The 28,000-nt window shown below is 40.4% G+C and overlaps 1 protein-coding gene across 2 annotated transcripts in view; it reads right to left on the bottom strand.

Annotated features, from left to right (window-relative positions):
• Positions 1–247: 247 nt before the first annotated feature.
• large2 (LARGE xylosyl- and glucuronyltransferase 2) overlaps positions 248–28,000 on the bottom strand; it is a 104,736-nt gene continuing 76,983 nt past the window's right edge. For both annotated transcript variants that reach the window (XM_080030875.1, XM_080030876.1), the window contains 14 exons: positions 24,637–24,846; positions 17,745–18,034; positions 16,749–16,831; positions 15,523–15,646; positions 13,138–13,309; positions 12,712–12,816; positions 12,388–12,500; positions 11,048–11,173; positions 10,510–10,665; positions 7,517–7,680; positions 6,540–6,818; positions 6,089–6,235; positions 5,753–5,948; positions 248–2,690 (listed from right to left, as the gene is read on the bottom strand). In XM_080030875.1, coding sequence (XP_079887001.1) covers positions 2,493–2,690; positions 5,753–5,948; positions 6,089–6,235; positions 6,540–6,818; positions 7,517–7,680; positions 10,510–10,665; positions 11,048–11,173; positions 12,388–12,500; positions 12,712–12,816; positions 13,138–13,309; positions 15,523–15,646; positions 16,749–16,831; positions 17,745–18,034; positions 24,637–24,736 — 2,253 coding nt within the window. In that variant the 5' untranslated portion in view covers positions 24,737–24,846 and the 3' untranslated portion in view covers positions 248–2,492. The remainder of the gene's footprint in view (positions 2,691–5,752; positions 5,949–6,088; positions 6,236–6,539; positions 6,819–7,516; positions 7,681–10,509; positions 10,666–11,047; positions 11,174–12,387; positions 12,501–12,711; positions 12,817–13,137; positions 13,310–15,522; positions 15,647–16,748; positions 16,832–17,744; positions 18,035–24,636; positions 24,847–28,000) is intronic.

Below are 28,000 nucleotides of genomic sequence, written 5' to 3' on the forward strand. Positions count from 1 at the left end.
TTCATTGGACCAATTTCACACATGGACGGCTCAAACGCTGGCTTAAAATCACTGCACTTGCTGACTATGTTTCAATCCTGGACATCCCAACATATTATTTGCCCTGTATGTGTAAGAATTTCAAAAATCTTCAGGCTTTCAGTGATCCCAAAAAAACATGAATTCCACACAAAGTTGCCGTAAAGTGAAGATAAGTTGGACAGTTGGGAGTCAGTGTGTGGAAACAACATATGGCCAGACGAAGTGATTGAAAAAGGGCAAATTTATTTAAAGCACTTACATAGAAAAATATGATTGATTTGAGTCAACAATAATAAATAGAGTGCCTGACTATCCCCAGGCCCTGTCGGTACAATAGTACAATCAATATCCAGTTTCACAATACAGCAAAGGCACTAGCATTTACCACAGTCAACAACAAGTCAATGGAGGTGATGTGGATGTTGGTGGTGGTGGTGTTGAGGTGGGGGGGATTCATCGTGGCACAGTTCATACTCACTCCTCTGCAAACCAACTCTGTATGAGTCCAGGACTGTCACATACACCAACACGCTTATTCACTCACCCATGCCTTATTCTCTGTGGGAATTATACTAGATCTGAATTAATCAAATACAGTTGGGCATTATGAAAAATAATGTGACACTGATGGATTTTATTTGGAACACTAATGGAAGGGAGAGTAGTTTTGTTTTTTGACATCAGCCTTGAAAAGCTATTATTTGGGCTTGTATTGAACTAACAATTTTGAGAGGGGCTGGAGTTTTGGTGAATTCAATTCAAATTTAGATCTAGACGTTTTAGGCGCTTAACCTATGTAGGGTGGCTCACATGGCTATCATTGGTGTGAATGGGTCTTAAACTGCTCATTTTAAGAATATAGAATGTGTTTGTTAGCATCTTGTCCAACTAGTCATGGAAGCTAATGTTGACTGCAGTTCAGTCTATTACAAGTTGCTGTCTGACTGTTGGGCATTTTACTGATTTATGCAATAATCTGGATAACTGAAAACCAGCATCAGGCTACATTGCTGATGAGCGTGAAGTACTTTTTAATAAGGTAACCTAAATCGTAGGAACGAACCATAGGACAGACAGTCCCAATCCAAACCTCCTTGTTTGGAGGCTAACTGATAAATTCTGTAAAAGTCAAAATGCTCTCATACTTTCAATAATAAAGTATTAATAATACATTTTGTTCGGACAGCAGATAAGTAGGAATCTTGTGATTTCACATGGACTTTACAAAATAAAGGGTGGTAGGTGGTACAGTAGACGGCGCATATATCCAGTGAATCAGACACATTTTAGATGTAATGGCACAAAAACAAAACAAAAAAAGCTCCTGCTGTTCATCTACGTGTAGCAGTTTCATTTCAGAGTTAATTGCTTAATTCATAACAACCCGGTGAAAGGTGTCAGCGTTGGTCCCAATCGTAATGATATAATATCTGTGGATAGATTTTTGCTTCTTTTCAGAAAGATGGATTATGGAGAAAAGGACTGTAAAATGACTATTTCCCCATGTGGAAAGAACATGTGGTGCAACTCTACATGCAAGAAAATGTATGACAGAAAAAAGCAAGAATGACATTGACGACAATCAGGAAGCATGTTGAAGCAGCCATAGGATGCAGACCACACACACACACACACACACACACACACACACACACACACACACACACACACACACACACACACACACACACACACACACACACACACACACACACACACACACACACACACACACACACACACAGACCTGAAGCCTACATAAATCTGAAATAAACTTTGACTGGGACATGATTTTCTTACAGGACAGAAAATATAGACAGGAAAAATAACCTGATTGTTATGTAAAGTCGTCATCAAAACATTGTAAATGCAAATGTTTGTTATTCCTTGGTTTTGATTTACAACAGGGAAAATCAAAGAAATGTAACTATTATTAAATACCATGGTAAATGATAAGGCTTAAATCTTTCTCCAGCTCGACTGGCCCTTTAAAAATATGATTCAAATGTATTCTTCTCTTTTCAATTTCCCACCAAATGACATGGGTCCTGTCATGTCCAGATCGCATAGTGGACGGACTGGTTCTCATTATGTCTTCTGGATAAAGCCCTGATTGTCAGAACAAATTGTATGAATATGGTTGATATTTCCCGGCCTTAAAGCTGGTCCGATCAGTATCCAAACTCATCGACCGCCTCTTACAGCCCAGTGAATCTTTTAGTTTAGGAAATCCGCTGTCACTCCGTCCGCTTTTCCTTTCTCTGCATCTCGTCTTCGTCAACTGGAGAATTAATGCACGGGAGCCCGAGGAAAGTTTCAAAGGGCTGTAAAGCTTTACCGTCATTGTTTGCGCTAGTGCGGCGCTGTGGGCCGCGGCGCAGTGTTGCGTCAGTACATGTCCGAGCTCTCGGGCCTTGTGCGTCAGGAGCTCAAAGGCTGACAAACCCTCTGGCCCTCAGCAGGCCTGGTTTCTAGATGTTCCTCTGGGCGGTGAGGTACTTGAGAGCAGCAGAGCCGTACTTCCTGGACAGGTCCTGGTGGAACTCGTCCTTCAGGGTGTTTAGACAGTTGCGGTAGCTGGAGCTGGAGCGAAACTTGGAGATGTCAAAGCTGGGAGCGTGAGGCATGTGGATCATGAAAGCGTTGGGGAGGACCATCAGGTCGTACTCCTGAAAGAAAAAAAGAAAAAAAGATTGGTTAAGACGACTTACTGTTACAACCACTGTTGGTTAGCTCGAAGTCACACTAGCTGGCACATTTGTGATTGGAAATCAGTTTGACTTGGAGCACCTGGGGCCTCATTTATAACGGTGTGCGTAGAAACCATCCTAAAACATTGCGTCCGCAGAAAGCCAAAAATGTGCTGCGCAAAAAAAAATTCAGATTTATAAAACTGTGCGGCGCACAGTTTCACGCAATCTTCCCTTTATAAATACCCACCTGCGGTGAATTGTGCGCAGACGATCTCCACCCCGTGTCCTCCCACTTCACCTCCCAGTTTCATCCCACAATCTACCATACATGGCGAATGCTAAATAGCTCCTGAATATGATGACGCACTTAATAAGCACGGACTTTTGACTGACATGAGGAAAAAAGGGAGGCAACGCGGCCGCAAAGAAAGCGACTGTGAAGGAAGAAAGCCTGTGACGTTGTGCATGTGCTGCAGAAACTGGCACACACACATACACACCCACGCGCTTATCACATATGATTGGCACAGTCGTTGTGGTCTTTGTAAAGCAGTTTCGCCCAACTTTGTACTGTATGAAATATCACGTATTAGCGTAGGCCTGTAGTCCTATATGTAGGCCTATATAAAATATGGTGCGACAAGTGAAATAATGCCTATAGTCAATTCGAGAGAATAGTTTATCTCCCGTGAGATCCACACATTTCCAACAACGTCAGATTATAGTTATATCTTCCAGGGTGAATTCTTATGGGAAAGAGATGTGTGTAAGGATTTGCTAAATTCATAACATGATTTTATCTAACGAAATTACAGTTTTAATTAATATCTGTTGGGCTTAACTTTGTACAAAACTACTTTTTACACACCTCTTAAAATTTGCTCTCCCGCTGTGCACTCACGGAAACACCTCCCGACGTATAGGATATTATTATAAAGTAGCGCTATAAGATTCAACTTATAAAATACAGGTCCTTCTCATATAATTAGCATATTGTGATAAAGTTGATTATATTCCATAATGCAATGATAATAATTGAACTTTCATATATTTTAGATTCATTGCACACCAACTGAAATATTTCAGGTCTTTTGTTGTTTTAATACTGATGATTTTGGCATACAGCTCATGAAAACCCCAAATTCCTATCTCAAAAAATTAGCATATCATGAAAAGGTACTCTAGTCTAAACGAGCTCTTAACCTAATCATCTGAATCAACTAATTAACTCTAAACACCTGCAAAAGATTCCTGAGGCTTTTAAAAACTCCCAGCCTGGTTCCTTACTCAAAACCGCAATCATGGGTAAGACTGCCGACCTGACTGCTGTCCAGAAGGCCATCATTGACACCCTCAAGCAAGAGGGTAAGACACAGAAATACATTTCTGAGCGAATAGGCTGTTCCCAGAGTGCTGTATCAAGGCACCTCAGTGGGAAGTCTGTGGGAAGGAAAAAGTGTGGCAGAAAACGCTGCACAACCAGAAGAGGTGACCGGACCCTGAGGAGGATTGTGGAGAAGGGCCGATTCCAGACCTTGGGGGACCTGCGGAAGCAGTGGACTGAGTCTACAGTAGAAACATCCAGAGCCACCGTGCACAGGCGTGTGCAGGAAATGGGCTACAGGTGCCGCATTCCCCAGGTCAAGCCACTTTTGAACCAGAAACAGCGGCAGAAGCGCCTGACCTGGGCTACAGAGAAGCAGCACTGGACTGTTGCTCAGTGGTCCAAAGTACTTTTTTCGGATGAAAGCAAATTTTGCATGTCATTCGGAAATCAAGGTGCCAGAGTCTGGAGGAAGACTGGGGAGAAGGAAATGCCAAAATGCCTGAAGTCCAGTGTCAAGTACCCACAGTCAGTGATGGTCTGGGGTGCCATGTCAGCTGCTGGTGTTGGTCCACTGTGTTTGATCAAAGGCAGGGTCAATGCAGCTAGCTATCAGAAGATTTTGGAGCACTTCATGCTTCCATCTGCTGAAAAGCTTTATGGAGATGAAGATTTAATTTTTCAACAAGACCTGGCACCTGCTCACAGTGCCAAAACCACTGGTAAATGGTTTACTGACCATGGTATTACTGTGCTCAATTGGCCTGCCAACTCTCCTGACCTGAACCCCATAGAGAATCTGTGGGATATTGTGAAGAGGAAGTTGAGAGACACCAGACCCAACACTGTGGATGAGCTTAAGGCCGCTATCGAAGCATCCTGGGCCTCAGCAGTGCCACAGGCTGATTGCCTCCATGCCACGCCGCATTGAAGCAGTCATTTCTGCGAAAGGATTCCCGACCAAGTATTGAGTGCATAACTGAACATAATTATTTGAAGGTTGACTTTTTTGTATTAAAAACACTTTTCTTTTATTGGTCGGATGAAATATGCAAATTTTTTTAGATAGGGATTTTTGGTTTTTCTTTACTTTTTTGCCAAAATCATCAATATTAAAACAATAAAAGGCTTGAACTACTTCAGTTGTGTGTAATGAATCTAAAATATATGAAAGTCTAATGTTTATCAGTACATTACAGAAAATATTGAACTTTATCACAAAATGCTAATTATATGAGAAGGACCTGTATAATCAAAGCATGTAGACCTAGGCTACTTGATAAGTAATACAACCTACATCACAACTGCATGCCATAGACTACAGTAGCCATATATTCACAACTATAGGTAAGCTTATATATTTTATTGACTAAATATATTGGGTGCCAAGCATAATTTGTCTGTGTTTTTCTGATGACTGAGCTTTATTTCGTGGTGTTGCCATTGAGTGTCGCTGATTCCCCGAGTCAGGAAAACCTTGCGGTAGCTCTACGCATGGTCGAAGGTTGGCGTAGGAATACGCACACTTCTCCGCAAATAATGTCTTTATAAATACCAACGTTTGCCACCGCACATTTTCCCGCAAATTTCTTCCCGTCTACGCAAGGTTTTTGTGCGCCGCAAGCTTTATAAATGAGGCCCCTGATGTAGGAGTGCTCATCTTTTTTCTTTTGGACTGTCAAAATAAATCCCCACCCTCTGTAGGCAGACATACCTGTGCATCCAGCTCCATGATATGGGAAACCTTGTTCCAGCCGAAGCCCACAAATCGTTGGTCGTACTCTGGACAGTCTCGTCTCACCACAACATACGGTTCAAAGTCGGGCTCCCAATCGACTTTGTAAGGTGTTGTGGCTGTTCGCCATTTGGCATAGTTGGTAGGAGCATGACCTTTGGGCCACACATGATACCTAAGAGGGAGGGAATAGAAAAAAAACTGTGAAAAAGAGCAAATGATGGGCATGTACTGTATGTATCCAGATGCGGCACATTACTATCCTTCAATCATCATTCACTGATATGAAAATTCAAATGTTTCATGTTCAGGTACCTGAAGGTGTAGAGAGTCCCCATGTCCAGCATGGAGAGCAGCTCAGCTTTGGATTTGGGGAAGGACAGACGGTACCGAAGCGTTTCAAAGGCCGGAACCACCAGAGCCTTCTTAGTATGAGCCATGTCCAGCTGCACCACAGTCTTTCTGCACGGAGTAAATGGGAAGGGTGAGCCGCAGGTAAGTTGCTACTAAAAATAGACACAGTATGTACACAAGCAGGCAAAAACACTTTCTATCATTGGATGTGATATTTTCTGAGCTAACCCCCAGCTCACTCTAAACTGTCTTAACAGTGCAACCTTCTGATGTCAAAAAAGAACATACAGATCTAGATGAAAGTCAGCTCAAACAAATCTAATCAATTTTAGTTGGAAAAATACAAAATAAAACACTTCTAATAAAACAATAATAAAAACAATTGACAATGAACTGGAGAGACCGTTCTCACCTTAGGTAATCGTAGAGGCCGTACATGGGCAGGAAGTCCACGTCGGTGAGGAACACATAGGGCGTGTTGGCGTTCTTCAGGGCCACATTCCTCACCAGGTTGACGGGGTAGAACTGGCCCTCCTTGTAGACGATGTGGTAGCCCACGTTCTTGCGGTTCTTGAGGACCTCGGAGGCCTGGGCGTAGCGTAGGAACTGCTGAGCCTCAGCGTCGGACATGTAGAGTGCCAGGCTGATGGGGCCTTCCCAGTGCTTACAGATGGCTTCCAGCATCTGCAGCCTGCACAAACAAGCACAGATAGATAGTGTGATTGAGGGAAAGCATGAGGAGGTTTAGAGCCTAAACTCATGAGGACATTCATCAAATTCTTCTCTTTTAAATGTATTGATTGTTTAGTAAATGGAATGTGGAGGAGAAGCGGAGTTGTTTTAATCAAAAATCTATTACCATAATGCTATTACTAACAATCAGTTACCAATATGGTGTAGCAACATATAAATTAAAGACAAAAGAAGCAATTGTGTTTTGTTAAGAATCTCAAATGTGCTTCCTTGGCAGGTAGTGTTTGCACTGTTGTCGTAAAGGTGTTAATATTTTAGTTTTTAAAGCCCCTAAAGTGCTCAATTAAACATCTACATTCATCTCCAATTTACTGAGAATTTTTCTCAATTGCTGTTTCCAGGTCCAAGAATAACCTTTGAACCTCAGGAATAATTGTGTGTTGACTGAGGGCAAAAGGTGTCTAAAATAACATAGAGAGTTATGCGATGGTAAAGCTAGAGTCAGTGGAGTCAGATTTACAGTGTGACACACTGAAACTTCCAGCATTGACCTGCTGCAGGTGTCAGATTTTTTATTGGCGGATTTATGAACAGAACACAGGTCTGAGCCAAGCTATTTTCTATTTTTATTTCTGATGCGGTTGTATCAGGGTCCATTAGATAGTACAGCAGTGGGTTGGTTGGTTGGTTGGCTACCTGTCCATGGAGAGCTGTGCCACCAGAGTTATGTCTGTGTCGTCTCCAGAGGGTGTGTACTCGTACTGCAGGAAGTAGAGGTGGACCCGGTGAACCGTCAGTCGCTCCCGTCTGAAGTCGTAGCACTGGTCGTCCTCGTCAAGCTCCTCCAAGGCTGTCTGCAGCTGAGGAGACAGAGACACAACACTGCTTAAAAGGAATAGTTCAACATTTTGAATTTACTGGCTTTTTGCCTCACTCTCCAGGCTCAAGGAAAGGTGATAGAAACCATATCCTGTAACTGTGTGTGCATTTTTTATATAGAAAATGGGCAAAGGCTGCTCATCGCTAGTTAGTGTGGGAATCATGAAGTAAGTCACGTGACTGTCACATGACCGGCCTGCCAATTAGGCAGGAAGCAATAAAAGTTTGCTGGTGTCAACACACTCCCTCTCGCTACTTTGCTGTGTGCACCTCGGCTCTCACCGGCCGTTGCTGCCTAGCGATAAGGACACACGTTTCCTCTCTTAACGGAGAGAACTGGGGCCAGTTCCGGCAGGTAATTCTGAGTGTTTTAACCACCTGTTCTATAACCTGTTGCGCTACTGCATTGTTTTTAGTTCATGTCCGTTTTATATCACCCGTCTTTATTGTATTGTTTCAGGTCACTGAACGTGACAAAGGTTTGCTGTGGCCAGTAAGAAGCCCCATTACGGGTAAACTAAGCACACATGTTTTTATTGTATTTTATTTACTTTTAGCCATGGTTTCTATAATATTATTTTTATATCATAGAGTGGAAGTCCCTCACCCCTCCTTCCTGAATTGCTGGGCCACAGGCAGGACTAGTGTGTATGTTGAGGCTACTCATACAAAGTAGGCTAATCTACATGGTGACAATATTTGCTGATTATACCATCGGGCTGGCAACTAATTGTACTTTGTTTTGTTCTTTTAAAAGGGACCAGGCCAGCCACTGTTTTCTACTGTTTTTTATATTTTCTTTATGTTTGTTTGTTTTATTTTGGTAGAACCCGTTAGTAGCTCTTATGGCTAGAATTTTGTGACTCAGATTACTCTCCTTCTACATTTCAGGGATCTCTGTACAAGGCTGGGCCCGTGGCGACACATGTCTAAGCTTTCTGTGGTGGGACTGCACGGTTTGACACTTTATGTATTGCTAAATGCACATTTCTTATTATTTACTTCTTATGTTACATATTTTGTAGATAGTGCATGTGTTTTCCCTTTTTGTTTGGTGTTGGCTTTTGTTGCTTTCGTTTCTTTTGTCCTCCACAGTGGCTATTCAGCGTGCACGCGCGGACCAGACCTTTTTATACCGAAAGGAGAGTAATGCTGTCATCTGAGACGTCTACTATTGCATCCCTCTCTTAAGAGGGTTTTAATCTATAGTCTTCAATAAATAAGATATATTTTTGCACCAATTCATGCCTCCATCTCATTGTTCATGTTAGGGGAAGATACATCGGTAAAAACGACACACTCATAGCTAATATAAACGGGTTCCTCCTGCCCATCAAATTGGAGGTGGCGTTGTCAGGCATATAAGGTAATATCTTACCTATGGTTACCACATTAGCTTAGCTCAAACACTGGTGGTCAAGAGGGAGCAGGTAAAAATATAAACTTTACAATATCACTAAGTTGGATCAGTTGGATAGGAATCAAGGTTTAGCAAACCTAGGCAGAAACTATGTTACCGTGGCAGCCACACTGCTGTATTAGTGAAATATTTTAAATGATATCCTGCCAAATAGTAATTACATTTTTGATTTGGGACTCTTTTGGAAATTGGTTATGTTAGTGTGTTGAATTAAATATTGGGAAAAGGTCATCAGATATTTGTTGCTCCCAAAAAAACGGTATTGGCTTAACCCATTGATGACGGCTGCTGCGCGACGCCACATTGTATCTCCTGCCTGATGCTGCGTAGCGCAGCATTGTTACTTTATCTCATTTTCATGGTGCGCGCAGTATAGAATTCACCATCAATGGTTCAAATACACATGAGGTGGACTTTGTTGATTTTTTAAGACCAAGTGACCACCCAAATGTTGTGTGGTTTGCCGAAAATCATGTCAATAAAATAAATAAATAAATAAAAATAACAATAAAAATACGCCAGCTGTGTCGGCGATAGTGCATTACAGAACAGTTAGTGGCGTTCGGAGCGCAGAATCTAGGTCTACTATAGGCTACTGAAGAAAATCACTCAACACATTGCATCTATTTATTAACAATATTTATGAATTTAGGCTATATTCTGCTGCTCCAACTCAAATTCAGCCCAGCCAGGCGATAGTTAAGTTTCAGTTTCGTTTTCATCTGTCTGCGTTCCAGTTGTACTGGGAAGTCGGATTTATGGTGCCAGTGATAATTGAACTAAATAATAAAATAAAGCTATATCCTCCTTCCTATATCTGTCTATCTTTATCCCTCCACTGCACACTCAGTCACTACTATTCATGCTAAAAGGAAGCAGGATTATAACCTCATTTAGCACATTATTTTTAAATATTTTTTATTATTTATTCTTTATTTTTTTCTCCCCCATCTAATTTTGACGATTTTTAGAAAACTGTGTTGGTTTGTAAGCGCTAACGGAGCATGTTTAAATAAAACCTGTGAACCTTAACTTTTAAATGTATTTTATTTCATGTTTCTATGTGCTACACAGGGGCCTATTTCAGGTAGCTGGTATTTTATTTCATGTTTCTATGTGCTACACAGGCTTAGATATTAAGGTTTTGGTAGACTTGACGATTCGTACAATTTTTTCAGAAAACCCTCAGGCATTAAGGACATGCATCCTAGATTGCCATAGTCATCAATGGGTTAAACCTTGATTATTCAGTACAATTTCGGCTCCATTCTGAACGTCCTCAAGTTCCATAATTGAGTAGCCTACAGCAACCTTTAACACATGCATATAAATGTGTACTAACACTGACTGTCTCTCTCTCTCTCTCTGATTGTGTGTGTGTGTGTCTCACCTGGACACTCTCTGGACTGGCCTGACTTGGGCAGCCGAACAGCTCTCGTCTCAGCAGGTTTCCGTCGTACTCCAAGAAGGTCAGGTAGAGGTTCCTGAAGAACTCCACGTGTTTGTTCTTCACTCGCAGCTTCTTTGGAGAATTCCAGTGGATTACCTGAAAGCGCAGCAGGGAGGCCACAAAGGGCATTTACTACAGTTACTTCACTATTTCCATATCAGGAGACTTTTCTGCATATGGCACTCTGTACACTATGTTTACTTACTTTGCAGATTCCAATTTTACATGACTTAAAAAATGTGTGTAGCATGAAAAACCAGACATGCAAGGGGAATTATATCTGAGCAGCCATCAATTAATTTACTTACATTTAACTACACATGTGCACATAGGATTAATCTCACAAATTGTATCAGCCAAAGTTATTTAAGAGAAATAAAAAAATTCCAATCGATTTGTGTTTTTGCAGCAGGTGTCGACATACAATGTCAGCTCTTTGGTGTGTGTGTGTGTGTGTGTGTGTCTTTTTGGGGCGTACCTTGAGGTCGGACACCTCGGTGTAGCACTGTTCGGAGCGCGTGTGATCAGAAAGCTGAACATTCCAGAAGCAGGGCAGCTGGTGCACCAGGACCGGGTTCTGCTTAATGAAGGCGTTGAAGATGTCCTGCACAGACAAACAGCTTTAAAAACACTTCCAGCTGCATCTTAGGATTCTACTGTTGTTTACTACTGGACTGTACGTGGATACAGACAAATGGGTCATTGATTGCTGTCGAGCTCTCTGAAGACTGAAATAGACATTACGGTTGAAACTGCAGCGGCCTTTCTTTTGAAAGCATCATTAGGAGGAGCTGTATTATCTCTTTGCTGGTTCCATGGCAACCTCAGCTCTGAATTACATTACAGTATGCTGGATTGTATACAAAGGCAGGCTTCCTGTGCACAGGCCGCAAATGTGTAATTTAAAAAGACAATCACGGGCGATTCTCAACAAACACTGTGTTTTCCTACTGCACATTTGGTTACACACTGGTTATCAAACCTCAATATCCTTTTGCTGCCAACCTAACATTTACAGTAACATAAATTGTCCAAAACCGGCATTGGATATCTGTTCAAATTGATTTTGGTGTTAGTATTTAAATGTAGTAACACATAACCCTAATACACAAATGAAATATTAAAACTATATTTACTATAGCTATAACATCTAAAAAGCTCACTGAGATCTGTTTAACCAAATACAAGTTGAGTTCAAGTAGATGAAGGACGTCTAATGCTGTAAAGATCTGTGAGGCAGATTTTTCATTTGGGGATTTATAAATTCAAAATGCACACAGCTCATGCCACTTTACATTGAAATTGACAATTAGCTGCCAATGTATACGATCTATACAATGTAATAAGCCTTCTGTTTGTGGAGGTTCATGTATCAATCTTAACAAGTGTTTATTCTAAACCTTGGAAATTACAGTCCAACAGAAACATCTCTCATCTCTAAAATGTTCCAATATTTTTTAAAATCTTGTATAGATTTACATGTCCTTAATATTGTATGGGTTTGTAAGTACATAATAGGAAAAAGCAATGAATGAGGATTGTTTGTGGAGATTGTCAAACACCTGTATTTAGGGAATACTCTAAATGGTAGCTACCAGCAGCACCTAACGTTCACTAGTAAACGAGACATATACATGTGAGAATGTTGAAATTAGTTTTGTTGGAAGACATCCATGGACGAAATAAATATAAATCAAATCAAAGATAAATCTAATTCTAATAGGCAGGTTGCCCCTTCGTCTAGCAGATACATTAACTTGACAAATGTCAGGCACATATTTCACACAGTGGTCTCAGTGTGTTGGAGGTGTCCCTGACCTGATCAGCCAGTGATGTGCTGAGCATGCTCATTAGCTCCCTCTCTGCCGTCAGCCGCCACATCTGCTCCCAACTGATCCGCCGCAGTCGCTCCATGTAGAGAAGAATGACGCCTGCACGAAGAAACAGGAAATACATTTGTGACCATTCCCTCAACGTTATCTGAACCTAATCAGTAGAAACCACAGTTCCAGACCTACAAATTAACCCGTTTTTGCGGCTGCAGGTGAGAAGAAGATTTTAAAAAACAAAGTTGGTCAACTCTGTGTGTTTAAAAGCAAATTGCCATTTTCAGTGAAAATCCGATCAGAAAAAAAATCCTACCTGTGTTGAAGCCTCGTCCCAGTGCTGGCCATGGTTTGTGGTTCTTCCACAGGTTCCCCAGGTACCAGTCACTCTGGTTCTCCACCAGGCCAATCACCTGTTTATCTGCAAACACAAACATCACCAGGTGTTAGAAGCGATTTTTCTTACTAACTTCTCAAAAAATACAGCACCTTTTCTTCTGAAGTGCAGAGCCTATGTTTATGAACTATCATAAAAAATTAATCTTTCTTACTTTAAGTTCAATTTCACAGCAGCACAAACAACTCAGATTAGCTGATGGTTTTGTTTGGGCAGGTTAAAGGATGAATAAACCATTTAGTCAAAGTGATGCTACTTCATCTATTGCTGCTTAACACCATGTTGACAGACCAAAACACTCAGGACAGGATTTTGTAAGTACGGTATAATTTCACAATGTCTCACCAGTGAACTTCCTAAAAATGCCCCAGAGCTCCGCGATGTCTGTGGCGAAGGTAATGTCCGTATCCAGGACGATGACCTTTGACAGGTCTGAGGGCAAAGCTTTGGTTAGCGTCAGCTTCATCAAGCCGTAAATACCTGAGTAATGCTTGTTGGGTATCCACGACACCTCGGACTGAAACGACAAAGAAAGAAAAACACGTAGCATTAAGTATCATCAGAATTTTTTTTAGACGGTTTCAAAATGTAGATATTTCAAACAAGTATATCTGAATGATGGACCTGTTGTTTCCTCATTCTATATGAGCAGTATTCCTTGCCTGGGTTAACACGGCGCTACATTCAGTGTATTCCAGCAAAATACTCAATGTGTGTTTTGATTTTTTTTTCTGAATCTGTAAATAGTGTCTTTTAATTAATTCTCTTGATTCACGGTAATTGGATCTGTGTAAGTGCATCATCTGCAAATATAATCAGCTTAAGAGTCTCGTCTGTTTTTCCGCGGTTTAATGTGAGTTAATGAAAGCCGGAGAGAGACGGCAGGTCGAAGCATCTGACAGCACAAAGGACTCATTGTTCAGCACAAACAGCGCGGGAGGAGAATGTGATGATGTGAAGATGGGGGATGCAGGTCGGAGTCACACACACACACACACACACACACACACACACACGCACACGCACACGCACACGCACACGCACACGCACCTAACATTCTCGTAGCTATGGGACCACATTTATCAACTTGACGTTACGATAAATTATTTTGTGTTTTAGTGCTGAAGTGTCACTTGACTTTAGGAGTAAAGTGTTGCAATAGCTCCTCCAGCTTGATACAGTAGGTCACTGCTGTTGAGGGAAAGGATTGTCATTGTTTGGGTAAATTTCTAGGTGACGACGAGGTGTCCTTGGGCAAGACATCGAACCCCAAAATTTGATGGTTGGCCAGCTGCCGTCGGTGTTTGAGTGTCTGGAATGGGTTAATACGCAGCAAAAATTTGTAGTTACTTTGAGTCTGAGATTTTGATAGAGGAAGTGCTACATAAATGCAATCCATTTACCTTTTAACTTTAAGGATGCACGACTCACAGTCAGAAGAATATTAAACTTGCATTGCCCTGTGGTTAATATCTACTAAAATGTTATTAGATACATGGTTTCTTAAGAGAATAACTACTATGGTCAGGTAATAAACCTATATCACCAATTAACCCTGCACACATACACTGGATATACCTTTGCTCTTCAATCAGTCGTTCTGAGTGTAAAGTGCAAACATATGTCAGAATTTCTGGAACATCCATTTTCTTTTTTAAACTTGCAGAGGATCATACAGTTCTTCAACGTTCAAGACATGAAGTTTGACAAGATTTGAGATGAGCTTTTCATTATAGTGACAAAATGTTCTTTTTTGCCAGGTCTGCGCTTAGTGACATAAGAATATTTTCACTTTATAAAAACGTATCCTGGTGTGTAAAGTTGTAGGAACATAAAATGACATATTAGGAAACACAATTTGACCTTTACTATCCTGATCATGATTCTTAAACTCAGAATATCTGCTGTTTCAAAGTACTGGGCTGATAGTTGGTATCCAGTGAAACACAAGGTATGAAGGATATGAAGGAACATGGATGTGGGCCCTGCCATGGTTTGATGAATGTAAGTTAAATTGGTTTGACATTAATGAAGACCCTGTAATTAATGTAGATCAGTTATATTATTATATGATCTTGATAGGGTCAGTATTGGCGCAAGTATGAACCAGTGCTTCTCAGTGAAGAATTTTCCAAACTGCCCCACCCTACACTGTATGGTTATTGCAGAGGCATCGGTATTGTTGCACACCGTTTTAGACATATTAGACATGGGTGTTCATTAGCTAAATGTTGATACTACTTTCTTTACTGTGAACTAAGACCTCCTTTATTGAATTTGGCTAAGAGGAGGCTCAACTGAAGATTGACCCTTCGCTACATCGTAAAGTAATATCCTGTTAATATTCAGGCAGCTTAAATACTTCTCTGATCTTTAATAATGTGACAGTCTATGTAACGAGCACATGGAGACACAAGCTGTGACCTCCTGTTTTAGAATGTGGGATGTGTCTGCACCGTGCAGTTTTTGTAGCAAAGAATCTCACACTCTTCGATGCTCTGGAGGTGAATACCTTCTGTTAAACATTTATAAATACATTTTAACTCGACTCATCTCTGTAACCTCACAACTCGCTGCTGCGTTGGAGTTGACAGAGAGTTTTCCTTTGATATGGTAACAGCAGGATTTGTCTTTGGCTCTCCCTGTCCAAACAAAAAGCAGGAAACAGGGATATGTGATGGTGTTACTCCATACCTCTCTACGTGTGTGTGTGTGTGTGTGTGTCCTTACCTTGAGTTCATCTGCATCGTAGAAGCTGACCTGCACCGACGGGACCATCCAGGACTGGAAGAGAGAACTCAGGATACGATGTGCTACTGTGTCTGTGATGAAATGAAAGTGAAGAGGATTTCTCCTGAAAAATGGAAAGACAAAAAGACATCAAGGTCAAGAGGTTATTTACTGACATTGCTATTTTCAGGAACAATCAAATCTTATTGGTTTGGTGGTTTTCTGTGTGATGAACATCAAGGTCATTCAAATGCCTTGCATGTGTTTTATTTCTTAATAATCACAATAGGTTGATCCTTGTTGTAAGACAGGACTGATGCTACAACAATGACCTCAAAACCAACACACACCAGGGAGGAAGACAGGCATGGACTGAGCTAAAAATACATCAAAAACATTCATTTATCTTCACTTCAAGCGGCATTCAGTTTGATTTGCTGGTAACACTTTATAATAACTATCCGTTGTAACTCGTTAATAGATTATTAGTAAACTCTTAATTAATGATTTATTAATGATTTGTTAAGTGTTTGTTTGCAGTTTGTTAAGGATTTATAACAATGGTAGATAGTTAATAGTTTAATAATTGAATCAGTTAATCTGGGAGGTAATCCGAGATTAACTGATCACGTCACGTTCAAATCCATGGCATGCACAGTGTGTATTGAGTTTATTTAAAAATATTTGAAAATGGGGCTGCCCTCAGTTGCCCATGCACTGTGTATAGTCTATAGCCTATTTCAGCCTCGTCGGTATCTCGGATTACCTCCCAGATTAACTGATTCAATTATTAAGCTATTAACTATCTACCATTGTTATAAATCCTTAACAAACTGCTAACAAACACTTAAAAAATCATTAATAATCATTAATTAAGAGTTTACTAATGATCCATTAACGAGTTACAACGGATAGTTATTATAAAGTGTTACCGATTTGCTATCAAAATATATGAAAAATAACTAAATAAACGTTTAAATCTAAAAAGTATCTGTACAAAGGGACAAAAGGATAACATGCACGAGTGCAGAGCTGAGTCATGTAAGTAAACAGCAAATACACTTTTTAAGTTCTAATCCAGGTTATGTCCACTTCAGTTTATCTGTCTGCCTCAGAAGCGGAAGTGGAGACAAAGCGAGTTTATAGATTTGGGGACACAAAGAAAGAGGAAAAAAGTCATGGAACGGCCGGTGAAATAAGAATTCAATGTCAATGAAACGACTCACCTGTGAAAGAGGACGGACTTGACCAGCGTGACCACATCTCTGCTGGCGTTGTGACCTGCACAAACGCACGCTACATGGATCAGCTGTGGAGACAAGATGGAGAGATTCAGCGGCTTGGTGTTAATTAGCTAACAAAAAAAACAATGCTGGGAAGAAGTTTAACAGCTCTGAGTTTTGAGCTCTGAGCACATACCTTGCTTTTCAGCACATCAAAAAACAAGTGGTGTGCACTCTCAGATTTTAGTCCCTGTCAATTAATTCCATGCCGCCTCCTGCATCGATTAGTTTGAATGAACTGCTTTGATACGGTGAGGTGTTGTAATTGCTTGTATCTACCAGTGTCAGCAAAATGTTGTGTTTGCCAACACTGGTGGATTCTCTGCTTTCAAGATGCACGAGGGAGCCAGTGACCTTTAGGATGGTAGCTGACGTATAATAACATTTGTAGCATGATCATTATCAATCTGTAACAAGAATCTATAGCCATCCTAAAGGCTGTAAGGATTTGACCCAAATGTTCATATACAGTTACCAGACTACCACATTTTGTGATGACCCATCAAATACTTGTTGAGAGATTTCAAAAACCTCACATCCAAACAAATGGAAATTGTGGATTTTATTAACCACTATTTAACTTCTATTCTTATGTGTGTTGATACACTTTTAATGCTGTGTATTGCAGGCGAACACAGGTTGCGACTAATGCCGCTTTTAATGCTTTATTTATAGTGCAGAGGGACAGTGATGAAATGGGGTGGAGAGAGGAATGACATGCAGAGAACCGACCCGGGTCTGCTGCGAGGATTGAGACTCATGTGGGGTACGCTCTAACCACTACAGCAGGATACGCCCCACTTGGAAGTGCCTTGATGTCGAAGAGGATTATACTCCATAATACCTCTTTACCTTTTCGAACATCAGGACACAGTCTTGTGGGGTTATCTATTGACAAATGTGTCCCATGTGCAGCTGTGGATGTGTTTCTTTCCTTACCTCACACTTCTGGACGGTGGGCGATCTGGGACAGTCTGTGTGGTTGTTCTTCTCCTCTGCCGTGTTGTCCCCGTCCTCCTGTCCGGTGTCCGCAGACGCCCCCCACTGCTGGTTGCCATAGTTACCGTCCGGCGGCTGGGCGGCGGTGCCTTGCGATTGGCTGAGCTGGAGCCTGATCTGACGGTTCTCTTCCTCCACCTCTCGGACCCGCGACTCCAACACAGCTCTCTCTAGGACCTGGGAGGCTGCTGTGTCAGCCAGACAGGGGGGCAGGAGGAGGGACCGACCGTCTGTGGACGGAGACAGAGGGAGGTTTAATTGACTTATTTGAGTGACATTCCACCATAACCGGAAGATGTTTGCACCAAAGGCATAACTAACTTGTTCTGTTCCATTTAAGCATATTGAGGATGGTGGCTGCTCACAGGATGCGTGTTCTATTACTCAAACCTGGCAAGCTGACATGTGAGAGAACTGAACTCCAGGCTTTAGATCATACAGAGAATGTGTGATCTACATGGCCTCCTGAGTCTCACACTTCTTAATTGGTTCATTACCTTTCTTTCACCACTTTCCTCCTTCCCTCGCTCTCATCTGGCAGACTGTATTTCAATATTCAGAGATACACAAGGTGGAGCGCTTCTCATATAATACAAGTACATTGTTAGTGTTGGACAGCAGGTGGCTGGAGCGCTGCAATGAGCTCTATCTCAGGCAATATTCAGCTCTGGGAAGAAAACAAGCAATCATTTATTACCGTTTTCCAATGTAGTAACCTTCTATTCAGGGCTGTACAGTGCGACAGTTTTGATTGCATTTGCTACTGAAATTGATCACGTGCGATGATGAATACAAATCCACTCGCACCAGTGCTAATGAGGAGAGGCTGTCTTTGAAACACTGAGGAGCGCTGCACAACACTGCTTAGAGGGCTCTACATTAACACTGCGGGTAAATGAGTCTTAGGAAAGTAAGTTATTGAGTCTACCCTCCACTTTGGCTGGTGAAAGATGTGTGCTCGGGAACTGTGCTCGTGCGGCGATGCAAGCGTCTAATAAACTTCACCAACGGTAATAACAGGAAGGACACGGCTCTCTGCTCTCTTTACATTACCGCAGTTAAGTTAGCGTGTAGGAGCAAACATAACATTTCCTGTGCGTCTTCACATTAAAAGCCTGTTGCTAGCCAAACGTGAGTTGACTTTTATTTTGAAGCCGGTAAGAACAGGAGGTTACCGCTTTACAGCACTGTAGTGCTCTAGCTTGAAAGGCAACTCATTCAGCTGCAGGGAGCAGTCAACAGTAGTCCATTTAAACAAAGTTTGAAATAACTTATTTCAAACTTTGTGTAAGTTACACAATAAGCCACTGAAAAACTACTCCCAACATTATTCACAACAGCCTATTTAATTTATCCTAAATTGTACCAATATGTATACTTATTTATTTAATAGGCTATGTTTAATGTTTTAAAGTTTGGTTTTAATTAACAGAAGGACATTTAAAAAATATATATATTATTATTAATATAATAATTATATGTATATACAAAAATATATAGATATAGATATTATTTTTATATTTTTATGGGGAGAAATAATTCTGAATCAGCAAAAAATTGCAATTGGCAGGTTAGTTTCGTTTGTCTAAATTGCAATCAGTGCACCCCATTCTTATATAATTATTACTGCACACACTAGGATATAATATTAATTGAGAATCTCAAATGAGACCAAGATGACATGCTCAAAGGTAATTAGAGCGAAATGTAAGGGTTACGGTTATGCAAGTTTTCGATCATACTTTGTGTGCTACCAAATTTATTTTTGTGCTACCAAATTTATTTTTGTGCTACTGAATTTTTTTGATTGCTAGCACCAGTGCTACCACCTAAAAAAATAAGCGTACAGCCCTGCTTCTATTACTCTATACCTGCCCCTGGTCAAACACAAAAGTCTCTAAGATGTGACAACTTGTATTGTAACCTCATTCACTCTGTAAACAAAAAAATAGTTGCCAATATTTGATATCAGGATGGGGAATTTGGAATTCTTATAAGATATTTGTATATAACAAATAACCAGATAACCCTGCATATACCTGAGGAGTCCCGTACGTGTCAGGTGGAAATTGAAACAAAACAAATCTGTTGACTTAATTTGTGATCTCGAAATAATGATATTATTGCCTTTTTCATGTGTTTAATAGAAAGCTGTTCAATTGGCAGAAGCTGAACTATAGAGTTCATTATGTATATATTTTTATTTTCTTTGCTTGCATTCTGATTTTAATTTTGTATTATTATTATTATTATTATTATTATTATTATTATTATTATTATTATTATTATTATTATTATTATTATTATTATGTAATTTCCTGATGAGGGGAAGTACAATGTGTGAGAAAAGCAACCAACTAAAAACACCAAGGAGCACCATTTTACTTCAGCTGTGATGCTTGGGGCGATTGCGTAATACGCTGAGATAATTTCCTTTAGTGTTTATTTTAATTGTCATAACCACCAAAATCAAAGCAGTAATTTGTTTGATTTTACTCTCCTCATTTTAAACACAGCCTTTCTGTATTCAGGAACATTGTGACAAAAGCTCAAACGATGTTTTGATCTAATGCTTTCTTGTGAGTGAATATTTAAAATCAGCTCGGAGCTTAAAGGTGAAGTAAGCGGTTTATTTATGATAATATAAGTGTTAAATCGCTCTTTATTCATACAGTGTTCACTTTCATAATGTGCGCGTTTCATAAAGCCGATTTCTCAGTCAGCTGCTCTGCATATAATTGGCTAATAAACTTTTCGGGGATCCCAAAATTAATTTCCAATCACAAGAGAGAACGCTACAAACCTAAACCTGTTTCAATCATGGTCTCACTGCCGGTGCACGCCAGAGCGACAGATGGGTGAATGTGTATGCGCCTACAATGGCAGAGCAGGTAAAAATCCTTCCCAATGTCTGGGTGATTTACTATCATTAACAGTGAGCCACACTGCTGCACTGAGTGACATTTTAGTTTGTTTTAACTCAAACCTACATACACCGTCTTCCTGCCTCAAATACTCACTAGAGCAACACATGGGGATTCATCCACATATGTAAACAGTCCTGATAGTCTTCCTGTGTGTTTGATAAAGGCTATTGTGAGCAGCTGATGGTCCTTCACCGGTCTTTCTATTCATCCCCACACTATGTTTTTGTCTTCCACTCCTCATGTCTCTCTACTCTTCTTCCTCTTCCTTTCCACTCTCCCTATCTCTGGTCCTTGGTCTTCCTCTTTCTTTCTCTTCCTTCCATCTGCATATATCTCTTTATCTCCCCTTCTGTCTCCATCACTAATTCTTCCTCCTCTTTCCGATCTATAAATCCTCTCGTCTCTTCCTCTTCATCCCACACTCTTTTTCCCATTCCATTCCTCTATCTCTCAATGTATGTCCAATCATCTGTTATTCTCTTTCTCCACCTTCTCTGTCCCCCTCTACATCCACCTTGTCTTCTTTGCATTGTCTCTTAATTTCATTCTCTCTGCTTTCACAATCTCTTTCACTCACTCCTGCTCTCTCTTCTTCCCTCCTCATTCTCATTCTCCTCCTCTCTTACTCTCTCTCTCTCTCTAACCCGTTTGGGAAAGCAACTGGCCCACAGTTGAAGTGAGGCATGCCGGGAATGTTCACACCCTCACTGTGGGCGAAAGGATACGACAGCTACAAGCCAGGAAGAAAATAAGCTCCTTCTAAGTTTGACTGACTATTATATATAAATGCTAAAATATTTTAACTCATATTCTATGTTATACTTTAGGCCTATATTGGATATAATGTGGGAGTCAGTGGTGGAACAAGTTTTAACAGATTTTACTTAAAAGAAAAATAGCCACTCTAGTAAGCAAATTGAATACTCAATGACAATTAAATTGAATTTAATAAAAGCTTTTTCTGAAACATCAACATATGATTTGTTCAATTGGATCATGTGCATTAACAAATAAACACCATTTCATTGTTAGTGAATATGTTTAGCAAATTCATAAAGTGTTCAATCATATAGTTATTGTAAATGCATTGTATACGCCTATTGTAGGTCATCGGATAAATGCAGAAAAAGTACAAACTATCCTACCACAATAATTCTAACATTAAACTATGCATTGCAAAGTAATTAAAAGTACTGTAGCTAAACAGTGCTTGAGAAAATACCTTTTAACTTTACCTTGAACACTGTGTATGGCGTGGGTAGTGATAGATATATTGTACAGTGGCTTCAGGAGGTATTCAGACCTCTGCACTTTTTTAAAATGTTATTGTTGTCTTGTAGATATAATTTTAAATGCTAACCATTGGCATTGTTGCCCATCACTATATACCCTATTAACCATAATGACAAAGTGAAAACATGTTTTTAGAATTGTTTTAATATTTATTATATGCATTAAAAAAACATTTGAATGTCTTATTTACATAATTATTCAGACCATTTGGTGTGGCACTCCAAATTGTGTTCAGGTGCATCCTTTTTGCATCAATTATCCTTTCGATGTGTCTAAAACTTGGTTGGAGGGCGCCTTTAGCAAACCAAATTGATTGGACACAGTTTAAAAAGGCGCTTTTATAGGTCTGCCCTACAGTTCTGCAGGGACAAGGATTCAGATTGGTCTATATTGAGTGAAGGATGCATGCAGCCAAATACAGAGAGAATACCTTGAAGAAAAACCTGCTCCAGAGCACACACAACCTCAGACAGCCAGCAACATTGGCTTCGGGACAAGACTTTGACTGTCCTTGAGTGGCCAAGCCAGAGCCAAGACTTAATCTATATAAAACATCTGTGAAAAGTCCTGAAGATGGCAGTTCAATGTCTCTTCTTACCATCATCTGAGGCAGCCTTAGAGGATCTGCCAGTAAGAATGGGATAAACTTCCTAAATCCAGGTGTGCAAAACTTATAGAGACTTGCCCCAGAAGTCTTGAAGCTGTCATTTCTACCAAAGAGGCTACTACAAAGCACTGCATTCCTTTGTGTAAATGAATAGTTTCAAGTTGGGATTTTTCCTAAGAATTTTCAAACTGTTTCTGAGCACATGCTTTTACTTGTATTTGTTTTAAATGATATGCATTACACATAACACAAACAATGCGAGCAGAAATTAAAGGGTCCGAACACTTTCTGAAGACACTGTATATAATGTAGTAATGTTTAAACTATTTACACTCTTAGCTATAATACTCAGATTACAAACCTTGTCAAACTGCAGTACTAAATTTAGCTATGGTCATGCCTAAGACAGTTTTAAGTTTGAGAGATGGGGAACGAGACAGAGAAGGAGACAGGGGGAACTTGACCTGAAACATCATCTAGAGTAACACAAATCTGATCTGTAGTTTGACAGACATGTAGCAACAGAAGTTTGCTGGCTATTTCAGAAGCCATACGCTGCTGCTAAGAGCAGGGTTCTCTCCACAAACTCACTCCATCATTGATGCACTTCACCATGACAACTGCAGGCAAGAGAGGGGATCATCAACAGAGGGGAATCCTATTTTCTCTCTCCAAGAATCACTGCTAACCTCAACGTTTATTTTTAACGTCAATTTAAGAATTATGACCAGGCATGCTGTCGTGTGTGAGCTCTCCTTGAATAAACATATGCTGCCATAAGGCAAACTGTACTCCTCCACAACAAATCGGTGTGTGTGTGTGTGTGTGTGTGTGTGTGTGTGTGTGTGTGTGTGTATGTTAAATTCCCAAGTAGGAGTTCAAACTGGGTTGTGGTTGACAGTCAACCTCTATTGCCATAGAAAGCAATGCAAAACAGGATGGGGTGCATACGGACAACACTACAAGAGATATATTCATTTATTATTATAACAGAAACGCATTTTAGCTGGGAAGCACAGAAAACAACATAATGCATCAGAATCAATTAATAATGTCACATGGTCACGTGAGTGCTCACATAAAGATAAGATATTCATTTTACCAAGATGTCAGAATTCCCCTTAGATGGAAACATAACTATGCAGAGCTTTCAGTCTATGTGACATTATCCTGTGTTTGCCATCTGCTTCCCTGGTGAAATGCCACATTGTTCCAGTAAAGTTTTTCTTGGTCTGCAGGAATGAACAGTTGTGACGTCAGTGAATATGTTGCTACTGTTGATGTTCTGCATCATAACACATTCACCAACAGGGGACCGCCAAGCCAACAGGGGACATTGTTTAGGTCCCCTTTTGTTCATGCTTTAAATCATATTAAAAACATGTCTAAAACCTTCTGGTGAATTTTCTCAAATGTTTGGAAGAGGGGACCTGAAGGTGTGTGAGTGTTGAGTCCATTCTCTGTACTGCCTCTGCTGGAACGGGCCGGGAATTTAACGACCCGCTAACACACGTATTTTCAAACACACACAAAATGAGTGTGCGTGTGCGTGTGTGTGTGTGTGTGTTATCTAAACTGACAGCGGCAGTTGTGATCCAAACAAATGCCTTGACTAATGCTAATGCCGCCTCAGTGGCTCTCCGAGATGTCAGCATGAAAAATCAGACTGGACAGAAAGTGGGCTCCATGTGTTTAAAAATTTAACTTAATGGTCGGATCGAAGAGGAATTGAGCTGAGTTGCACAAAAACGTCTGATAATTGATGTTTTCTGTTCTCGCCGGTTGGATTCTCGTGTCTCCATCTGGCCCAAACCACAGCCTCCACTCTCCTATTATAAATCAGACTTTGACTTTAAAAAAAAACCCAATCGCCATGATAAAAATTACACAATGAAGAATCGCAGAGTGTACTGACTGATGAGAAATGCCTGGCAGAACATGATTTTGAAAATAAAATTCCCCCCTTTAATATGCACATTGATCTCTCGCTGTGCATCGTACTCACTCTCCAGGTTTCCAGCCAGCAGGTAGAGCCATGTGAGCAGGACGATGGCCGTGAGAGACGCCACCAGCAGCTTGAGGCGCCCGCGACACAGCACGTTCATGATGGGAGGGCGGCACCGAGGGAGAAGAGGGGTCAGGGGGAGAGGAGAGGGGAGGGGGGGGGTTCAAGTAGGGCTCAGTCCCTCGCTGGGTCCCTGTAGCATCCTTTCACCTGAGGATAGAGAAAAACAAAGAGTCAAAAAACAGATCGAACTAAACAGCAACTCAAATAACTACACTGTCAAATAATTTACAGTCTGTCACAAATTATTATGCAAATTGGAATTAAGTGTCATAAATATTTAATTTTTTGTATTTTATTTAAACTCATGGATGGTATTGTGTCTCAGGGCGCTTTGGGTCATTGAAATCACACCTGTGATAATCAGTTTGCTAAGTAAGCCCAATCAAAGGAAATCTACTTAACAAGGACGTTCCACATGATTAAGCAGGCCACAGGTTTCAAGCAATATGGGAAAGTAAAAGGATCTCTCTGCTGCCTAAAAGCGTCAAATAGTGCAATACCTTGGACAAGGTATGAAAACATTAGATAGTTCACGAAAACTTAAGTGTGATCATCGTACTGTGAAGAGATTTGTGGCTGATTCAGAGCACAGATGGGTTTGTTCGGATAAAGGTAATATGAGGAAGGTTTCTGCCAGACAAATTCATCGGAATAGGAGAGCAGCTGCTAAAATGCCATCACAAAGCAGCAGACAGGTATTTGAAGCTTCTGGTGCCTCTGGAGTAGGGCCCGACCAATATATCGGCCGGCCGATTTAATCGGACGATTATAGCACATCTCCGAAAATCGACAATCGGCAAAATGGCCGCCGATTTTTTTATTTATTTATTTTTTATTCCAGCAATCATGTTGAGTGAGATGCATTGCTGCCCCGGAGGCCTTATATCATATTAACAGCAGCAGCAGGTGTGTTGTAATACATTGGATTGGAGATGGAGATAAAAATAAAATAAAAAGGGAGCCGGTGGGCGTGTTTTTATTTTTTTTTTATAAAAAAAACTCCAAATGATCAAATATTAGAGTCGGATATTCTCTCAGATTAATGTTTTATTGATGTGTATTGTAGTATCAGAAAATAATATGTTCAATTATGAGTTTACCTTTAACAGATATCGAAAACTTTGAACCCCGTCAGAAGAAGATCTTTGGTACAGTTACCCAAACCCAACATGCAGAAAATGAATAAATACAAATAAAAAAGATCCTAAATTGTTTTTGTCTAATGAAGGTTGAAGTGAAGTCAAAGGAGTGTCACTTGTGTCGCGTGTAAACATCGAAAATGTGAAAAGGGGAAAATCCCAAACAAGCTGTGGCGGCTTTTCAAACCCTCCCACCGTCAGTCCGTCTGCACTGGCCTCCCTCTGCGTGCTGAGCCTGATTAGAGCGGGACGACCGCCTTTGTTTTACAATGTGAATCATTAATCCCACTTTAATTAGACAGAAGCCTGAAGGAAACCAGACCGGAGACCGCCGCCAACAGAGAACACCAGCGTGTGAGTTTACTGCAGTGAGAAGGAAACTTTCAGCCGACTTTCATTTTGTTCTGTTGGCGCTGTGGATGAACCCACCCCTGGCACGCTTTAGTCTGAGAATATAGCTGCTGAGAAGGAACAACACTGTGACAATAATGTTCATGATTAATGATGGCTACAGCAAACTGTAACCTTAAAAAAACTTTTTTTCCTTTTGTATTATGAAATATTTAAATTTTTCACATATATTACATTCATAATACAGGCACATGTGGTTTTAATTCATGCGTCAAACAGAATTGAACACATTCCTGCAAACGGCACTCTGATACAGTGCAACTAAGTGTGATCAATTCATTTGACATGTGCCAATTATACCCTGTCTGTAGTATTTCACTATTAATAAGTACCACATTATGAAGTTCTGTTCATTGAAGCTCCAATACAATGTATGACATTTCTGTTCAAATAAAGCAGAATCCACGTTTTCTATATAAGTATTATTTAGTTTCCTTAACAAGTAACAACCAAATCATGTTCACTGACCAGCATTATGTATTTGAGAGGTACTTCATGAACTTAAGAGTATGTGTATTGTAACACAGTGAATTGCAGATAACTCTAAAAGGTTGAGTGTATTTACTTCTCAATCAGAGCTTGAATAAAATATCTCCAACAGGACAGTCCAGAGACGGGGTAGAGGGCAAAAAGTTGAGACTTCCGTCAGTAGAAGGACCTCTGAGTCAAACAAAATAAAAGACTTGAGAGAATCGCTTTCCTGATTCTTGATGAGTAAACCACTTTCTAAATATGTTAGTCATCAGACCCCAGGATAAATGTGAGCTGAGATCTTCTTAATGATGATCCACAGAGCTGTGTTTGCTCTAAGGACCCCCATATGTCTCTGTCTGGACGTTCTGCTATCATGGCTATTTTCTCTTCTCGGCAGCTGAATCAGCGTCATGTTACAACACACAGACAATACAGATTCCTCTGCACACATGAAGGTCACTTCTTATTGCTCTTCCACGAACATCTCTAAACAAAGTTGTAACTAAACCTCAGATCTTTCTACAGTGTTCTACTTTCACTGTCTGTTTTGTTTTATGGACTCGTACAGTAATCTTGAGTCTATGGGATCTTTTAATTCATCCAATTGCTATGGAATCTGGTGTTATAATATTAACAGTCGTCAAATGTATGATTTTTGGTGTGCTTGGTGAGTCCCTGGTCTCCATTTAACACCACCAATAATAGAAAAGTTCCACTAGTAAGGGATAAACCTAAGGGAATAGGAATATTGGTGCATAATTTAGTCTGTTATTTCCTGCGACAAAAAAGGAGCATCAACCTCAAGGCTCGGGACCCCACAGTCACTGGCTCTTATCCCACCCCATGCCACTAAACATAACACTGATGTAAAGTAGCCAAATCTGACTCAACATATTACATTGACACATCTTTCTGGTTTATGAGCTCTGTGTTGTGTTTCTCATACTCTATCCTGTGAACTTTTGCACATTCCATCCTCTCGTTTCAAATACTATACAGGTCTAAAAAGTATAATGATAATTTATGAGTTAATTAGAGGGGTTGATGTATGCGTAGTATGTTGTTAAGAGCAAAGTGAAATGTGCTGAGATGGGAGGAAAAGTGAGGAGAGGAAGACATAGTGGGAGGAGAAGAGAGAAAGGATGGAAGGAAGTGAGGAGGAGGAGAGGAAAGGAAAAGATAAGGCAAATCAAGAGAAAAAAGGAAAGATGAAGAAAACAACAAACAATAAGATATGGGACAAGAGTCGATAAGGAAAGGAAAGAAAGGAGAGAAGA

The sequence above is a fragment of the Ammodytes marinus genome, assembly GCF_949987685.1.
Source record: "Ammodytes marinus genome assembly, chromosome: 1".
In the NCBI taxonomy this organism is placed as follows: domain Eukaryota; kingdom Metazoa; phylum Chordata; class Actinopteri; order Uranoscopiformes; family Ammodytidae; genus Ammodytes; species Ammodytes marinus.